Source organism: Rhinolophus ferrumequinum, assembly GCF_004115265.2.
Source record: "Rhinolophus ferrumequinum isolate MPI-CBG mRhiFer1 chromosome 15 unlocalized genomic scaffold, mRhiFer1_v1.p scaffold_54_arrow_ctg1_1, whole genome shotgun sequence".
Taxonomy (NCBI): domain Eukaryota; kingdom Metazoa; phylum Chordata; class Mammalia; order Chiroptera; family Rhinolophidae; genus Rhinolophus; species Rhinolophus ferrumequinum.
In genome coordinates, this window is record NW_022680357.1 from 17,544,221 (window position 1) to 17,559,371 (window position 15,151).

At 50.2% G+C, this 15,151-nt stretch overlaps 1 protein-coding gene across 1 annotated transcript; it reads left to right on the forward strand.

Moving 5' to 3' along the window:
- Positions 1-43: 43 nt before the first annotated feature.
- Positions 44-13,163, forward strand: DCTN5 (dynactin subunit 5). The gene is made up of 6 exons (XM_033101568.1): positions 44-192; positions 885-953; positions 4,866-4,984; positions 6,375-6,486; positions 9,747-9,849; positions 11,104-13,163. The coding sequence occupies exons 1-6, from the start codon at positions 145-147 to the stop codon at positions 11,199-11,201; spliced, it is 549 nt and encodes a 182-aa protein (XP_032957459.1). The 5' UTR covers positions 44-144; the 3' UTR covers positions 11,202-13,163.
- The last annotated feature ends 1,988 nt before the right edge of the window (positions 13,164-15,151 follow it).

Below are 15,151 nucleotides of genomic sequence, written 5' to 3' on the forward strand. Positions count from 1 at the left end.
AGCGGAGAGCCGAGCTATGGATGAGACCAAAGGCCGCCTGGGAGCGGAAGTGGAGGAGGCGCCGGAAGTAGCGGGCATCCCAGACCGACCGACGGGCGGACAGACTTTGACAGGAGCCAAAGCTGCGGCGACGACTTGGTGGCCATGGAGTTAGGCGAGCTGCTCTACAACAAGTCCGAGTACATCGAGACGGTGCGTGTGTCCAGGCATCAGCCGGTGTCCCTTTGAGGCCGATGCCCCCCTCTTGTCCCTGCCCCACCCTGGCGGGTCCCCGGGGCGTGTATGGTCCGGCTTTGTCATTTATTCCTTGCGTGGCCAGTTTAGGCTTTTTAAAAAATTGATTCCCGATTTCCTCGTAGAGATACAATGCCTTCCAGAAGGCAGGACAAGTCTCATGCATCCTAATATTAATTACAGTTTGGGGCTTTTAAAAACCAGTTTTGAAAAAACTAACCTGTCGTCATTTTTCACTCTGTGCTAAGGAATGTTAGGTTCTTTATAGTCAACACATGATGCGTGTCAATCGCTCGATCAGCGTGACTACTATTATTTTGCTTCTCGTTGACTTGTCACAAGTCTATGTCATTAGCGGAGTCATCCTGGGTTCAGGGCTGTGAAACCGCGGTGCAGCATTGGGACCTGAATCCACGTCTCTGCTGCCACTCGGGCGACAGACGCACCGGCCACCTCCAAATTCTGGGTCTGTCCCTTGAATCTCCCCTTTCCTGATCCATCCTTGCCTTTTTGATATGCGGGACTCCTTCCGTTGAAGACTACCCCCCATTTCAAATCCTTTGCTCTCCGATACGAGATAGCTCAGTGGAAACCTATTGCCCAGCATCCACTCAGTTTGCTTACCCTTCTTTCCTCCTGTTCCCTTTCAGGCATCTGGGAACAAAGTTAGTCGCCAGTCAGTGTTGTGTGGCAGTCAGAACATCGTTCTCAACGGCAAGGTAAGGCACGAAGCCGGCTCCAGGATGCATACCTTTCTTCCCCACAGATTATCACATTAGCAGGGCAGGTGAAATGTTGCCACGTCTTTCATTTATTGCTGTACATGTAAAACTTACCTTTCTTTTGTCTTTCTGTCTCCACATGGGATTTGTGGAATACAAAAGATACTCAGGAAAAAAAGAGGCAACAGAAAGGCTCTTTCCTTTTATGCCAGGAACAAAATACAGTGACACCCAGAACTGAAATCATTATAGACCCTTGTAGTGTGTCCTAAACTACTGGACACAAAATGTAAATAGGCGAATTGAAAACAATGACTTGATTGGGAGCTGATGGATCCTAGAAAAACATACCAATAACCCCCAATATGTTCCCCAATAATCCCCAATAAGATTTTTTTAAAAAACCCAACATAAATAGGCAACAAATTATTTTAGTGCAGAAACTAAAATAGTACTAATGTAATTACCTGTTTAATAATTAATGATTGTGTATTTACTGAAACTTTTCAATTGATGTGAGAATTTGGAAAGATACTAAAATAGACAAATTTGCAAAATGGAATATGAAAGGCTCAGAATTTTGTAGTCTGAATGAATTGAAATAGAGAGGTGAATATAAACCTGGGAATAATAATATTACAACATTTCAGAACCAGTGAGGCTATTGAGATATATTTGACATTAACAAACTGTGAGGTCCGTGTCTTGCCTGCCATCTGGAATACTCAATTTTCCTTGAAATGTGATATCTCTAACCTCCAGAGGGAAAATGGGGTCACTATAATCAACAGATCACACTAGCAGGGCATCGTGACCATTGGCAAACCCAAGGTTACGAAGATTTAGTCGTATTTTTTTCTTTTAGAGTTTTATGCTTTTAGTGCTTGTGTTTAGGTCATTGATCCATTCTGAGTTAATTTTTGTCTATAGTGTGATGTAGGGGTCCTAGTTAATTAACTAATTCTTTTGGATGTGGAAATCCAGTTTTCCCAGTACCATTTGTTAAAGAGACTATTCTTTCCCCCATTGAATGATATTGGCATGCTTGTAGAAAATCAGTTCGCTATGGACGTGTAGGCTTATTTGTGGACTCTCAGTTCTGTTCCATTGGTTGATATGTCTGTCCTTATGTCGGTCCTATACTGTTTCGGTTACTGTAGTAAATTTCGTAATCAGAAAGTATGAGTCCTCCAACTTTATTCCTTTTTAAGATGCTTTGGATATTCAGGCTGTCTGTTTCTTTTTAAAAAGGTATTTTATTTGGCAATATTCGGTGCACGTGAAAGAGTAATATGTGACATATATGTTACGAAGCATAAAAATTAAGTCAGCACCATGAACCCCCCCGCCAGCCGCAGACCTGGAAAATAATGCACATTCAGTGCTACCTTAGGCTCTCCTCCCGTCCCTCCCTTCTGCCTCCTTGCACGAGGAAGCCACCACCCTGAATTGTGTGTCTTGTAAATTCTTTATTTAGAAAAAATGTTTTACCACATACATATGTATCGCTAGACCTATGTTTAGCTTTTCTTGGTTTTTGGTGACTTACTTTTTTTTTTTACATGCAATTATTATAATAATGACAACAAACAAAACACATATCACGCTGTCCATTTCTAAGACTCATTGTGGTTTGTGCATTTTCACAGCTGTGTGCAGTTCCATTTATCCCCTCATCTGTTGGTGGATAGTTATTTTATTCCCAATTTTTTGCTGTTAGGAACAACCCATGTATTTCCAGCCCCTGTCCCTTTCAGAGCTTTGACATTTCTGTTTTTTTGAGCCCTTTTATCCCGTGTCACGGTGCCTGCAGGGGTAGACAGGGACCAGATGAGTAAAGAAACCTGGGTGTAAACAGTAGAGTTGTGGAGCTGGTAGACTGGAGAATATCTGATGAGCTAAGCCCAAGCTGATTCTTGCCTTGGGATAATACAGGCCTGTATTTCCAGAGCTGCTGATTTTCTCAAAAGAAACTAGGAATCAGATTTGTTTTTGCATGGACCAAACCAAACCTGTTTCCAGGGGCAGTCCTCAGACCTCCAGCTTCCACCTCTGCCTTCCCCGTGTGGAGGCAGTGAACTCTCTGCTTTAGTCCCGTCGTCTTGCCTGGAAAGTCTGAAGGCGCCTCCTTTCATTCTAACGCCCTGTTACCTCTATTTTGAATCACTTCTCTTCAGCTCCACTCTTTATGAGATGGGAAGCTGGGATTTGAGTCCCTCTTGCTAAATTTCTTTGACCACCTATGATATCATTTACTTTATATGTTTTCTGTTTGCTTCTTCAGTGGGAGTGTAATTTAGGCTGACCGAGGAGCTTACGTGGATTTTCTTGATTTCCAGATGATCGTTATCTTTATTTAAAACACAATAAAACGACAACACCCATTGCCAAATACTCAGAACTCTTGGAATTCTGTTTCCTTACCAAAGAAAAGGGTGTCATTTTCTCTGATTGTCGGTGGAAACATAACTGAAAACAATGATTGAAATAAATTAAGGTTCTCAGTTGAAAGAAGTACACACTAGAAATTACTAGAAATAGACCTCTGTTTTAGCTTGAAGAAGATAGCGTTTAAAAACCAGGAAGAACTGTAATGCTTTACAATCAGCACAGATGCTAAAGTTTCTTTTTACTGGTAGACATTTTGTAGACTGACATGCAGGTAAGATAGGTAAACTCTTCCAGGTATGAGTCCATTTCTTTGTTTGTATCCTCTCAGAGCTTGCTGTTCAGGCCAGTGATTTATATAAATTCCCCTGGATACAAGGTGTTCCCCATCTAACCTCTGTCCCGGGCCCCGGACGTTTAGTATTTACAGCTGCCTATTGGGCATCCCACAGATGCTTCAAACTCAGCACTTCAAAATGAGTTTATCATCTAAACCCCAGACTTGCTCACCCCATCCTGGACTCTCGTTCTCCCACCCCCAACAGCTAAACAGGGACCACGTCACAGGGATTCTCTTCCTTTTTCCTCTTTTTTAACATTTTATAATGGAACATTTAAAATATCATCCTTGTTGAGATACAATTTACACACAGTAAAATGTGCCCATTTTAATAATGTAGTGACCAGTTTTGACTGATGTGACCTCTGCAGCCACTGCCACAATCAAGACACCAAATGTTTTCATCACCCTGGTTTCCCTGTGCTTTCTGCAGTCACTCCTCCTCTTCCTCCCCATGGCCCAGGTATCCAGTGACGTAAAGCGAATGTAGATTTGTTCTGCTTTTTCTAGAATTTCACGTAAGTGGAATCATGTAATACTTGATGTCAGGCTTCTTTCATTCCGCGTGACGTTACTGAGATTTATTCGTGTTCTTACGTATTTTAGTGGATTAGTAGTTCATTCCTTTTTATAGATGAGCAGATTTACTATGGAACTTTTAAAACGGGTACAAAAGTAGAGAACATAAAATGAATCCCCAGGTACTCAGTTACCAGCTTCTACAATTAGCCATATTCTTGTTTCTTGTTTCTTCTCTGCACTGACCCCCCAAACTCAGGCCTATTTTGACCAGGGCGAGGCGGGGCAGTGGAGTATTTTAAAGCAAATTACAAGCATCGTATTATTTCACCCATAAATGCTTCAAGTATGTATCAGTAAAAGAAATAGACTTAAGAATAGAGTGCACTTATATTTTTTTTTCATAAAACCAGTAATTCCCTAATATCATCTAATCCGCAGTCCATGTTCAATCTTTCTGGCATGTCAAGATGTTTTTTACAGTTGGTTTGTTCCAATCAGGATCCACACTAGGTGTGAACCTTACAAGTTATCCCTTTTGACAGAACGTGTGACTCAGTAGATGACAGGGAAACTGTCCGTCAGTGTCTTGTTACCTGCTCTTTTCTTGTTGTTACGTTTTTGGCGATGTTGGTAACTTTTAAATGTGCTTTGTTTTATAGACCATTGTGATGAATGACTGTATTATCCGAGGGGATCTGGCAAATGTAAGAGTTGGACGTCATTGTGTTGTGAAAAGTCGGAGTGTCATAAGGCCACCGTTCAAGAAATTCAGCAAAGGGTGTGTAATTTAATTATCTTGTTTCAGCCCTGGGCAGACCACTGCCACGGGTGGTGTTACCCACATGTGCAGCTGTGGTGTCAGAGCGGGGCTGTGCTTTGTGCGCAACGCGGAATAAGAATTCACCGTAATGGACACAACCCCAGTGGTGGCTGTCTCAGGCTCGTTGATGGTTGGCTCCCAGAAACAGAATCCACTTACACTGGCAAAAACCAAGTGGGTTCTGATTAAACAGACACAGGCAGATTTGATGGCGACTAAAGGTGGATAAAGGGGCCGGGCTTCTTGAGGGGCTCAGTCTGGCCCCGGCCAGCCAGCCAGAATCAGGACAGCTCTGCGCTCTCTCGCTCTCTCTCTGCAACATTACGCTGTGCATCTGCCCTCCTCTCTGCACTTCTGCTTCCCTCTCCTCTCTCTCAGCTCAGCCAACCTTGCTGCCTCGGCCCCTTATTTATGTCACTTCTTCACGGAGGCTTCCAGCAGATGACAACTGGAGATCTTAGGTCTTATTTCAGATTCTTGGGAGAGGGACTCTGATTGGCTAAGCATGAGTTAAGTGCCCAGCCCTGGTCCAAAGAGCTGTGACGCAGAGGGCAGAGTCAAGTCAGGCCGCTGGTCTCTCAGCGGGAATAAGGATTGTCCCAGAAAGGACATGGACCGGGCAGGAAACTGGCCGCTGTGCCTGCTTCACGTCATGCTCTTTGCCTCTCTCTCCCTGGGCTGCTGTGCTCCCCGGGGTCCTCCCCGTGGCCCGTAAAGTAACTCAGTACGGACTTCCTGAGTGCTTTTCTCATGCCAGTCACTGGGTTATAAGCTGGGCATATCGCGATAGTTCCTGGGCATATCACGATAGAAAGTAGTTCCTAGTTCGTTACTATGTAATATTTACTTAATCTCTCTCTTCTCCTGATGGTGAGCTTTCCATGGGCAGGATTGTGCCCCTTTTGCTTTCCCTTAGATCCCCAATTCCTGGCATAGAGTCTGGCATATAATAGGCACTCTATAAAATCAGTGAAGGTGGAAATTTTTGGAATGTTGGCCTGACATGAACCTGACATCAGTCCCCAGGCATATTCTAGAGCAGGTTACTAAAAATGTGATCTGTGAGCATTTTCTAAGGAAGCGGGAATGAGCAAACACTCGTTTTTATTGGGTGCCCACTCCGTGAGCTTTGCAGGTCTTGCCCCCCTGCCTTGCTGTGCACATTTCTCTGGTCTAGTACTTCTGCTTTGGAGCTAGCCGGCCCGTTCGTCTTCAACATCACAGACTTTCTGTGGCGTGAGGACTCCCCTTGCTGGGAACGGCCTTGTTTGGACAAGATGATGACATGGAGATCGCAGCCCTGTAAGCCTTGCCCTGACCCTGCCTTGTTCGTCTTCTCTTTTCACAGTGTGGCATTCTTCCCTTTACATATCGGGGACCATGTCTTCATTGAGGAAGATTGTGTGGTCAACGCAGCTCAGATCGGCTCTTACGTGCACGTGGGCAAGAACTGTGTGATAGTGAGTATGGGACCGGGCTGAGGGCCCCCTTCCCTCTGGCTCCTGCCCCTCACGCCCTGGGCCTCCGCTGCCGACACCAGCCAGGCTAGAAGTGTGACCGTTTCTGGCCTACCGAAATTATTACTGGATTTGGAGCGTTTTCTAGGCGTTGGTGATCAATGTCTTCCCTATGACGTTAGACTCTTCCCTTTGATTTTGCATTTGCTGCTCACAGCCAGCCAACGTCCTCCCTGCAGGCCTTAGTTTTAGGGGCTTCAATATGGCTGTTCCGTGGAAGGGCCGGGGTTTGAACCCAGCGGTGTGAATGGCCGTGCTGCTGAATGGCCTACCTGTTGCCTGACCTCAAGGCACTTACAGTCCAGTGGGAGCGAGGAGCCACCTCTCTCCTGGCTAAGATCCAGCCTGAAGTAGCAGAAAACTTGCCGCAGCCGGGCAGTTCACGTTCCGGGAGCCACAAGGTCATGGCAAGGACGGACGGTGCAGTGGGAACAACGGTGCCGTAAAAATCATTCCAAGCCGCCTTGTCACTCAGAGTTAAGGGAAGTGGCTGTCCTGCCAAGTATCTCCTCCGGCGTCTTTCAGGATGTGTTAGGGGCAGGAAGTCCGGCTGGGCCCGCTGTTGAAGAGGGGGGAGTGGGGGTGAAGTCTGCCCGGCCCCCTCACTCTTGGACCAGGCTGGCTGTCCGGGCCACTGCTGTGTTTTTCTGACACTTCCCTCGGCAAAGTGAAGACAGCACCAAAGCAGCACAGCCCTTTAGCCCTGCCCATCATTCCGAGTGAAGCGTCTGCGGGGCTAAAGTCCCAAGGCTGGGGAATTGGTCCTCTTGTCACGTGCTCTGCTTCTGTTGCGTTGTTCAGTATATCAGCTGACAGTCCTGACATAGCCATGGCTCAGTATCGGAAGGAATTACCTGCTGAGCCTTTACAGGTTCTCCAGTAACCTCAGGAGCAAGAGTCTTTTAACTTTCTAGAGTCTCAGAGCTCGCGGGAGCGCTTCTGAGTCCATGGCCATGACACACAGACCCCTCCTAGGGCATCCGTCTGGTAGTCCGACCTCTGTGTGCATACGTGAAGGTGTTCCTGCTAATCAGCATCGCGCAGGAGAGCCCGGCCGGCAGTGCTGGTAGCTCCACGGTGGTGCTGTGAGACGGGCATTGACTGCCGTGTTTCCCGAAAATGACACCGGGCCTTACATTGAGTTTTGCTCCAAAAGACGCATTAGGGCTATGTTCAGGCGATGTCATCCTGAACACTCATGCTAGGGCTGATTTTCCGGTTATTTTCGGGGCAACATGGTACCTCTAATCCCAACAGCATCCCTGCACGTTTGGTTTTAAGTCCTGTTTCACAGGTGAGGAAACCGAGGCTCAGAGATGCTAAATAACTCACATCAGGAGACAGAGGTACCTTAACGCTAGCAGCATGGAGCTCTTGACCCCTCCTCGGAAAGTTCTGCAGGAAAGAAGAAAGAAGTCGTCTCAGCTTTTAACCTCCTTGGCTGTGGCCAATCCAACATGTCCACGAAGTTTCTGCATTTTTTGTTTTGCTGCTCATAAACTGATGAGTTTACCCAGGATGCTCTGGAACCCAGTTGAGCATCGTACCTCTAGCTGGCAGAGCGGGTGCTTCCAGCTGTGTGGCCGCTGGTGGCACACAGATTGGTGCCCACTGTCCCTCCTTCCCAGGCCCACTGTGGACAGAGCCCTGCGTGTGGATGCGTCATGCCCTGCGCAGCCCATGGTGTTTTCCATTCCTCAGGAATTATTAGGTCTGAGTTACTAGGAGCTTGCGTGTCATCCTGGAGTTAATTTGGGAGTCACCAGGGGAGCCGGCCAGCTGCCGGATTTTTAAAATGGCCAAGAACACGTCATCCGTGGGAGAGAACTTTGCAGAGGAGTGAAGAGCTGCAGTCATAACTTGCTTTCGAGCTGAAGACGTTACTAGTTATCACCACTGCTGTTACCCGCTCAGCTGGGGACACCCCGGGAGCCCCTTGAGAAATCCAGACCTTTGAGGGAGAAGCTTTTTAGAACATGCATTTGGCGATCGACCTGGAAATCCCTGGAAATGCATCTGATTTGGGTCTTTAGTAATGGGGGGAGTTTGAACACAAATTGAAGCGTCTTCCCTTTTCGTTGGTAAAATCTGAGACCTAGACGGGTTAGCACTGCACTGGTGTTTGTCAGGAGTTCCCATTGCCGGCCAGGTGGACTGCATCAGGTCATCCGACCCCACACACTGACTACAGGCCCTGGGGGTGCGAACACAGGTCAGTCGAGATGGAAACTACAGCAAGCAGCCTCGGCACAGCTCTAAACTGTGACACAAACCCTGCCTGCCCTTAACCCGTGGAGGAGCTGAGTCTCCCAGACCTTATTTCTTGCCCTCAGAATGCCGGGGTGATAGCAGAATTGAAAAGAGACGGTAGTGGATGAAGTTTAGCATAAGGTTCAGCCTGAAGCTTCAGAGCGAGTAGATGCGAACCACGGGTACAGGCCAGGACCCTAAGTTCATGGACAGATGGCTCTAGGAGTTCAGTTGATGTCATGAGAATCAGTCTCCTTCCCTTTGTTTTCCTCTGGCTGGCTCTCAGGCAGGGCTCCCTCCTGGAAACGAGGAGTCCGCTCCCGGCTTCCATCCTATGCTCTAGAAGCCCCACTGGAAAGAGCTTCTCTTCCCAGTGGTCCCAGCAGAAGCCCGGACGTGGGGACTCATCAGACTGATTGGGCCCAGATGCCCGTTGGGGTGGGGGGTAGAGCCCGTGGGCCGAGATGGGGCTGGCGTGGTTCCCGGGAAAATACAGGTTCTGTTACCAGAGGGGAACAGATGTTGGACAAGCAAAACAACAGATGTCACTAAAAAAACACAGAAAGACAATTAAACAGCCTTGGCAGACCAAATTTCACATGGTCTGGAACGCCAATGATGACCTGAACTCCCCTAGCGTACATCCCCACCCCAAGCGTGTATGTGCGCACACGTGCACACACACGTGCACACATGCACACACACGTGCACATACACACACGTATACACGCACACACATACACACGCACACTCACATGCACACGCACACCCCTGCCTCCTACTGGTCAGGTACCATCTGAGTAGGGAGTTGTGGCCACGCCCTTGTCACTGTCCCTGGCTCTTACATGATCTCATGAGTGGGCAAAATACAGAAGAGCCTTCCACACAGCGCACTAGGCGACTCGTACTCCCATTTCCTGACCTACTTCCTAGTAATGAGATTTTAATTTCAGGGGCGCCGGTGCGTGTTGAAAGACTGCTGCAAAATTCTTGACAACACAGTATTACCCCCGGAGACTGTGGTCCCCCCGTTCACCGTCTTCTCTGGCTGCCCAGGTAACTTGGCTCGTGGTTATTGAAACTCAAGTTTATTTTCCTTCATGAAAGTCACGCATGCAGTGTCTGCCTCTGACTATATGTTGATCGAGCCGACTTAAAAATTGTCGTGTTACAAAGTACCTAAAAATGCTGTCTAAAATATAACGAGTGTCTTGAAATGCGTAATTGGACAAGGAAATGACTAGGGTCAGAGCAGAGAGGAACTACACGGAGGCTAGACGCGGCTTCTGTTGATGCTGTCTGCAGAACCCGTGGCTTAGGGATTGACACGTGTGCGATGACAGCTGAAGCCTGCGTCACACGGGAAGGCTCCTCTCTCAATTAGGACAGACCTGCCCCCAGCGCAGCAAGAGCACAGACAAGCACGTCTGTCTTGGCCTGGGCTCTGGGTGGAAAAACAAAGTCTATACCGAGAATTCTCACTAGGGCCTCACCCTCACGTTGGCCGGGCCTTGAGCTTACACCTCCTGCCCTGCCCAGGGAAGCCCAAGTCGAAAGTTAACACAAAACACGGTCTGAGACCAGTGATCGGTCCAGGCCACGCGAGAGAAGTAAATACATCACCTCTCCGCCGTGCTGACAGTGCCCCTCGCGAGCTCTTGTACACATATGGTGCGACTGGGCGAGATTATCTGTGGAGTAAATCCTTAGAAGCTGGGTCGGCAGGGCACAGGGTACAAATTTAAATAGACGCTCCTCCATTGCTCTTCAGAACAGTTGTAGGAATTGACGCTCCCACCCGCGGTGTCGGAGAGTATCTTTCCGGGAATGCTTCAGCACAATTGCTCCATCTCCTGTCTTCCAGGACATTTCTGTTCTGCTCCCGTCCACGTTTCTGTGTCTGGCAGATGCGGGCATCTTGGATAGCAGGGTGGTTTCTCACCTCGGGAATGCTCCCTGCCCTGTAGGTGTCACCCCAGACCCCAGGGGTGGACAGATCGGTGTCTGGAACAATCTCTGGCTTACGAGTAGTCAGCCATGCGATCATGTGCTGACCTCTTGAACCTGGCATAGAGTTCTCCATTCGGGGAGCAGTATCATTTGTCTCCCCACAACACACGGAAATTCACGTCATCTAGGAGACAGGGTCAGTGGAAATCGTCTGTTAATACCACAGGTGGGAAACCTGTGCTGACGTCAGGTTTCAGCACTGGTGACTTCAGAGGCCCAGGAAAGGGCCTCTGGGTTCACACAGAAACCGGAGCCGCAGGCCTCCCGGCTCCTCGTGCTGACCGGCTCCTTCTTTCCCAGGACTCTTCTCAGGGGAGCTCCCAGAATGCACCCAGGAGCTGATGATTGACGTCACCAAGAGCTACTACCAGAAGTTCTTGCCCTTGACACAGGTCTGATGTCTGCCTCGCGTGGGGCATTCGCTTGGGCTCTCAGATGAGCTGGGGCGGTGCGTCAGTCGGCATCTGCGAAGAGCTTTTGTGTCTTTGACACCTTCCACCCCTCCTTTTCGGTTGTTCTTGGGTTTTTTTAATTCTTTAGAATTTCTCAGCCCTCCGTGGCTTGAAGCTCTTAAGACTTTAATAATAGAATGTCCGGAGGAGTTGTCTCCAAATGCTGTGCTTAAAGTGTATCTATTAACAGTCGCTCATGCCATTATCTGTGGGACAGGCTCCTCTGCCCCCCTGCACTCCTACCCTGGGCGCTGGGTGGGCGCTGGGCCCTGCCTGGCACACGCTGAGAGCTCTGTCGCAGCACAGAGGGTGTGGGGGGGGCAGGGGTGCTGCTCGGCGTCGTACGCTCCCCAGCCCCACGGGCCAGTTCCAGCTTCCTGCTGCGTCGTCACAACTTCTCATCATCTTGAAAACAAAAGTGTGTGGCTTTCCAGAGCGCAGAGTGCTGTTGGCTACAGAAGCCTGAAGGATGGGTGCTTAGCGTTCCTTCCCTGATGACCTTAACTGTCTTCTAACTGAGGGTGACTTTCTAGCGTTCTGTTCCAGGGCCTTTAGTTTTCACTAATAGGGTGGCCGGCAGCACCCGGATTTTAGCTTTGCAAAGTCCGGGTTCGAAGTCCCATGTGGATGGACCGCTCTGGCAGCCGCTCCTGGCCTCGCGTTTGGGGGCAGCAGTTCACGGCTTCGACAAAGACGCAGCATTGGCGAACCTTGTCCCCTGGCCTGGAGCCAGTCACCTCCCCCTGCATCTGCCGGAACCTGCATGTCAGACCGAAATGCCGACTTGGGCCCAGTCACGTGCACATGCGGGGGCCTCTTACAGTCGCTCTGTGGGCACCGCACCCCGAGCCCCAAGTAAGTGAGGCTGCGAGTGCCGTTGGCATCACCTTCTGTTGATGGCACAACCCTGCCGGCTCTGCTCTGACCTCTCGGTTTAGACGATGGACATGGACGTGCAGGCCCGAGGACGGCGGCCTGGCTCCGCTCCGACTCTCCTGCCACGGGGGGGACAGCTCAGCCTGGAAGCCGGATCTTGGCTCAGTATCCGGTTGTGGGGTTTGCAGAATTGGCTAACGGAATGATCGCCACTCATTCGATGTAAAACTGGTTCCTGGTTTGTCAGTTTTTTTATGTTTGTACATTAAAAGATTGATACATGAACCGAGTCATTTGAAGGTGATAGCTGTCCCCCTCCAGTGATGGCTTCCTGTGTCTCCCGGGCACTTTGCTCCGTGCCCGGTGCCCGCTGCAGGCTTTTCAATCACTGGCCCGCTCCTGGCTCACACCAACCCTGTCAGGTGGTTGTTGCTCCATTTACAGGGGAGAATGTTAGGTACTGGGGTACAGGGGCTGCCCCAGGTCTGGTTCCACTGCCCAGGCCCTCAGCTCTGCCCTGGTGAGACGGGACACGCCTGCCCCTGGAGCACACCTGCTCTGCGTCCTGTGCGACACGAGCAGTTTGTGATGGGTGCAGGTTCTTCAGCCATTTCCCGGCCTCTCCGCCAGCTCCTTTCCCCTTTCGTGCCACCAAAAAGGTGAATCTTGGGGCTGGCAGAGCTCAGGTGCCCCCTAGGCTGACGGAACACCCTTTTGCTCCCTAGAGAAATCTTCCAGGTGATGCAACACATCACCGTCCCGTCTGTGTGTGAATACCTCGCCGCTTTATGTGACTAACTGTCCATTCTCTTTTCAATTTTACTTTTGCAGTTTTATTGAGATATAATTGACATATAATTGACTATCCAATTTGTTGGTGAACAACCCAAATTAAGAGAAAGTGGTGTGGGCCGGCCCAGTGGTTCAGGCAGTTGGAGCTCCGTGCTCCTAACTCCGAAGGCGGTTCGATTCCCACATGGGCCAGTGGGCTCTCAACCACAAGGTTGCCAGTTCAATTCCTCGAGTCCCGCAAGGGATGGTGGGCAGTGCCTTCTGCAACTAAGATTGAACACGGCACCTTGAGCTGAGCTGCTGCTGAGCTCCCGAATGGCTCGGTTGGAGCACATCCTCTCAACCAGTAGGTTGCCGGTTCGATTCCTCGACTCCCGCAAGGGATGGTGGGCAGCGCCCCCTGCAACTAGCAATGGCAACAGGACCTGGAGCTGAGCTGTGTCCTCCACAACTAAGACTGAAAGGACAACAACTTGATTTGGGAAAAAGCCCTGGAAGTACACACTGTTCCCCAATGAAGTCCTGTTCCCCTTCCCCAATAAAAAGAAAAGAAAAGAAAGAGAACATGGGGCGTGGTTTTTTATTAAATTAATTAATTTATTTTTTGAGCCTCTTAAATAGAATTTTAAAATCTTTAAGTCATTCAAGTACATGATTCCAAAAGTGCCATCCAGGCAGGAAAGCAGGGACAATACTGAAGTCGGTGGACCCATCCCGCGTCCAGCCCCGTATTCTGCTCCCCAGAGGCAGCCGCCGAGCAGGTTCTGGGCTCTCCTGCCAGGCGGTCTGCGTGCGCACACGGGGTGTCTCTGTCGCACTCACACCGGTGCTGCCGCTTTGCTCTGGCTGCTGTGACTCGCTGTGTCTTAGAGAGGGCTCCGTACTGCCACACACAGGATTAGAAACAGCCAGGTAGCCTCCTGACTCCTTTCCGTATATGAATCCCCTACTCCTTGCAACCACTGCGAGGCAGGTACACCTACTCTCCCCAGGAACAGAGGCTCAGGCAGGACCTCCTGTCTCCTAGTCACTGGCTGGACCTCCTCCCTGTTGTGACGCCTCTCAGTGCCCTAGATGTGTCACCCCGCCAGCCCTTGCTGTGCAGAAAGCTGAGAAAATGCGTATTTGGGTGTTTCAGGCAGGCAAGGAGAAGGGGGTGGGATGGGTTTGGGGTGAACCATCCAGCGATGTCTGCCCCAGGCAGGAAGCCTCGTGTCCCCTCTGAGAGGGCAGTGTCCTTACACTGTGCCCCGTGGTCTTACAGCTGCAACTGGGGTCTGAGTCGTTAGATGGGAGCAGGTTTCTCCGGAGAACTGTCTTGCTTGCAGTTGTTAATAGTGTCTGAAGTTCTGTACCGTGTGGCTGGCGCTCTGTAAAGAATACACTCACTAGATGAAACAGAAATCCAGTTAGCAGGCTTTGCTGCAGGTGACAGAAATCCAGCTTGAAGTGGTTTAAGCAAAAAGGGGCGTTTTGTTGGTTGGCGTCTGTGGTGGCTTCTGAATCCCGGAGTGAGCCAGTTCACTCTGCCTGAGGCCACAGTTCTTAGTCACTCTGACCCACCTGGGTGCGGGCAGACTTGAAATGACTCAGACAAGCATTGCTCCTACACAGTGCGTCCTTGGGAGTTTCTCACCGTAAAGAAGGGAACTTGGTGGCTGGGGAGCTCTGTCTCAGCATCCAGATCTGGCTGGTGAGAGCCCACAGTGGGCCCAGGACCTGGCGCCTTAGCCACGTCGACGCCCTGAGCCGCTGTCCAGCACACCTGGGCGGCTGCAGTGGCGGGGCAGGTCGAGCTGGCTCATCTCCGGGGCAGCGTCTGAGGAGCTGCAGGGCTGGGGAGCTGCAGTGGCACTGGCAGTGGGGGGACAATATGTCCAGAGGCCTGCTGGTTTCAAAACAGGTGTCAGCAGAATGCTCTCCCAGCCTGGACCCATTCCCGTAAGTCCATGGTCACAGAAGCACTTGTCGAGCCCCCAGGGGCGGCGCTGTGCTTTTGTAGACCGCGCCCTGCTGCCCTTCAGGGCAGGGAAGATAGAGCCGGCTCATGCTGCGTCGCTCAGTCATGCAGTGAACAGTTAGTTCCCTGAGCCTCTGCCGAGTGCCAGGCACTGCCCTGGGTCCCGGAGGCACAGTGGAGAAGGAGATGGAGCCAGGCCCTGCCCGTCGGGAGCGGACAGCTTAGTGGGAGACACACGAGCGGTCTCTCGTGGAGGCTGAGAGCTGCG